This window comes from Abramis brama (assembly GCF_963993115.1).
Source record: "Abramis brama genome assembly, chromosome: 12".
NCBI classification, from domain to species: domain Eukaryota; kingdom Metazoa; phylum Chordata; class Actinopteri; order Cypriniformes; family Leuciscidae; genus Abramis; species Abramis brama.
Genome location: NC_139974.1, coordinates 40,992,865 through 40,996,727, shown reverse-complemented (window position 1 = coordinate 40,996,727; position 3,863 = coordinate 40,992,865). Strand labels below are relative to the sequence as shown.

The window sequence follows — 3,863 nt, the reverse complement described above, 5'->3', positions numbered from 1 at the left end:
ATGTGTTGTTATGTCTTATATCAGGATGGACATGCGTGTGATTTTGTTTCTAACACTTTTTACTGGGATGCGCGTCACTGATTCCACAGGTACGTTTAGAATAATAAAAAAAATGCCTGATTTAAAAATCTCTAACCGTTGTGTATTACATTTTGATCAGATTGATTTATTAAAATTATACCCTGAAATATGGTAATTGAAAATGTGTTTTATTTATTTTATTTGTAATGCTTTGAACCTGTCTTATCCTTTTTTTAAATCGATTTCATATCATATTAAACAGGGAATCTTGCTCTTAATGGCATGGCTGTGCAGTCCTCCTTAGGCCACCCACAGGGAGATGCTCAACATGCAATAGATGGAAACAGAGACTCAGATTACAAGAAGGGCTCATGCACTTTCACTAAAACTGAGTTTAATCCATGGTGGAGAGTCGACCTTGGAAATGTCTACAGTGTAAGCAACGTTACCATCACTAATCGTGGAGACTGTTGCAAAGAGCGGCTTAGAGGAGCTCAGATTCGTATTGGTAACAAGCTGGACAACAAAGGAAACAACAATGAGCTGTAAGAAATGTTTCAGTTGTTCTATCATCTTCCCATGTTTATGATGTTCAGTCTGGTTTAATAAAACAGGAGGTAAAATTGTAACTCCACAAACTAACCACTCAGCAAGTCACAGTTATGGAGTTGGACTTTACTTCAACATTTTATTCAGATTGTGATTAACATTTGTTTCTTGTAGCAGTGCTATACAAAACCATTTGATTTCAATACAGCTGAATTGAATTTGTTAGACGTGTGAATTGTGTTGCGTAGCTTCTGGTTTTCATTTTAACACTGTTTATGTATTTGCAGAGCTGCAACTCTTCTCACTCCTCCTAATGGCACACAAACATTTTCATTTGAGTCTATTAATGGCCGATATGTCAACATATTTTTACCTGGGAATGATGAAATCCTCACTCTGTGTGAAGTCGAGGTGTTTGCAGGTAAGGGACAGAGAGAAGATTGGGATAGAATTTGTGTATCTACTTATTAATGTGTGTATAACTGTTATTATTTTATCAACAGTATCGGACACACCATCGTACATTTGTGGTCCAAGTGAGTGTTCTTCATTACTTTCAATGTTGTCGATAACACATGTATAATATCCTTCTTGATATTTGTTAACCAATAAGGGATAATATCAAGACAGTTGTTAGCAAAATAAACCCCGACAGGATGATCAGGACTCCAGCTTATTATTACATGGCTACATTAAAGCATTAATTAGTTTAAATTATTTTATGTTTTAAAATACATATGTATTAAAATACATATGTATTATGTATTTATATTGTTAAAAGCGCTATATAAATGAAGGTGACTTGACTTGACAAAATATTACTTTGAGTTGAAATATTTTATACAAGCTTGCTAATAATAAACTTAAAGCTTCTGTGAAGAAGAAAAATATTCCTTGCAAGAAAAAACATTTAAGGGATAATGTACAGTCATGTACACCTAATAAATGATTACATGGACATATTGATTTGTGATGAAACCATTTTAAATTCTTGCCTGTTTATTGTCTTAGAATCCATTACACTGTACAAGAACACTACAGTACTCTTAATACTAAAAATACTTCAATGCGATCTTGGTATTTGAATACAATCAATATCTTTAACTATATGAACTATATGAAACGAGAGAGAGCGGGTTCACCGTATTGATACAAGAAACCTAAAAGAAAGGCCGGCTCCAGAAACCCGGATGAGTGTGTGTTATCCAGCGTTACTGTTGATGACGTCATTATCTGGAGATATCAGACCTCGGAATGTCGCGACTGAACAATCAGAATAAACTATTCCAGTGAGCCGTGTAATAATAATTTGGATTACATAGCTTAGCATAATTTTGCCCAGTATATTGAGAATATATTAAGTAAAAAGAAAAAAAGTTATTGATTAATATTTTATGTTAAACAGGGAATCTTGCTCTTGGAGCCACAGCTGTCCAGTCTTCCACATACGGTGGATCAGGAGCTCAAAGGGCTGTCGATGGCAACAGCAATTCACTGTACAGTCATGGGTCATGCAGTCATACTAATGCGGACAGGGACCCCTGGTGGAGAGTTGACTTAGGGGAAAACTACAAGATAACCAGGGTTAGCATCACTAATCTTGCAGATGCTCCTGCAACGAGGATAAATGGAGCTCAGATCCGTATCGGCAACAGCCTGGAAAATAATGGCAACAATAATGAGCTGTAAGTATTGTCTCTCTCTTAATACTTTCACAAATGGTTTGAAAATTAGTAAATAAGATAACATTACTTTGAATAAATCCTTTTAATTCAAACTTGTCTTTGACTGAAGTATATTTAATATGCTTCATGCCGTTTTGATTTGCCCCTCTCTATTTCTCTGTCTTCACAGGGCTGCAACTGTTGAGTCCATCCCACTTGGAGAGACAAAAACATTTGAGTTTAAGCCTATTAAGGGGCGATATGTCAACATTATTATACCTGGGCGCAATGAATATCTCCATCTGTGTGAGGTTGAGGTGTTTGCAGGTGAGCAATAAAAGTAGAGAGACATGATGTGTAGACATTTGTACTATTTATACTATGTGTATGTTGCCTTAATAAATGTTTTCTGATTTCATTGCCAGATAAAGTGGAATGAGAGGATGTTACGCCACAGTCCACTGATCCTACAAGCAAAATACCAAACTATGTTTTTTTTCTGAGCAATACTAATATTGCACTTTTTTCATTGTTTTAATTTTACCTATGCAAATTTTATCCTTAAGATAAAAGATAAGTTTCAGTGCACATTAAGGTTTGAAATGGTTTTTAAAATGCACCTGACTCTTCTTTGTTTATCTCTCTGTTTTCTACATCAATAAATTACTACAGCATTGCATGTTGTATTGTATGTTTCTGGATCAAAAAAGAGAGGCTTATTTTTGGATATTTACAATGAGGAGGTGACAAAGTAAAGAATTACATTTTACAAAAAAGAGAAAGAAAAAGAAAACCATGGAGAGAACAAGATTTTCAACCTTCTGTCCCAGAATCAACAACACAACCACCAATTCAAACAATATTAACTTTCTGTTATAATGGGTAAAAAAGGCACAAAGGCAACAATAACCAAACTAGAAATATAAAATAATAATAATGAAAATAGGAACAATAGCTTTAGGGGAGAGCATGGCCAAAATAAACAAAACAAAAAAATAACAAACCCAGAAATCTCTCAAAATTTAAGACCGGGTCTCTCAAGACGGCACTCCTGACTGCGGTCACATGTACCAAGAGGGTGTGGGTCCTGTAGTCATTTTCAGTCAGCGAAACATGCCTGGAATTTGGACCGGCTGACTCTCACAAAATCCTGAGACCCCGACCCGGATATGTGCCCAAAGTTCTCACAACTTGCAAGCGCCACCCATGGAGGAGGCAGACCCAGAGACCCAGACATTGCGTTGCAGTGTCCTGTTCCAGCACTGCGCATTTACGTGGACAGCACACATAGCTTCAGAAGTTCTGAACAGATCTTCGTTTGCTTTGGAGATCAGCAGAAGGGAAAGGCTGTCTCCAAACAGAGGTTGGCCACTGGATAGTGGATGCCATCATCTTGGCGTATCAGTCCCAATGTGTGCCGTGTCCCCTTAAGGTGAGGGCTCAACTACAAGCAGTGTTCCTCCTGAGCGTTGGCATGTGGTGTTTCTCTGTCACACATCTGCAGATCTGCGGGCTGGGCAACGCCCAACACATTCACAAAATTCTACAATCTCATGTTGGAGCTGGTTTCTTCCCATGTGTGATGTACAAACAGGTAATATGTGGAAAGGCTGGCTTGGTGTCCTACCT

At 37.2% G+C, this 3,863-nt stretch overlaps 1 protein-coding gene across 1 annotated transcript; it reads left to right on the top strand.

Annotated features, from left to right (window-relative positions):
• Window positions 1-289: 289 nt before the first annotated feature.
• On the top strand, window positions 290-2,912 carry LOC311093315 (fucolectin-1-like). The gene is made up of 6 exons (XM_084130627.1): window positions 290-566; window positions 858-991; window positions 1,074-1,106; window positions 1,976-2,255; window positions 2,425-2,561; window positions 2,660-2,912. Exons 1-6 carry the CDS (start codon window positions 304-306, stop codon window positions 2,671-2,673), a joined length of 861 nt encoding a protein of 286 aa, XP_083986753.1. The 5' UTR covers window positions 290-303; the 3' UTR covers window positions 2,674-2,912.
• The last annotated feature ends 951 nt before the right edge of the window (window positions 2,913-3,863 follow it).

What these genes read in the sequence shown, in the direction of transcription:
- LOC311093315 (XM_084130627.1), top strand. Translation starts at nt 304, where the DNA reads ATGGCTGTGCAGTCCTCCTTAGGCCACCCACAGGGAGATGCTCAACAT. An exon ending in AAAGGAAACAACAATGAGCT is followed by an intron (nt 567 to 857) that starts GTAAGAAATGTT and finishes ATGTATTTGCAG; the next exon opens with AGCTGCAACTCTTCTCACTC. An exon ending in ATCGTACATTTGTGGTCCAA is followed by an intron (nt 1,107 to 1,975) that starts GTGAGTGTTCTT and finishes TATGTTAAACAG; the next exon opens with GGAATCTTGCTCTTGGAGCC.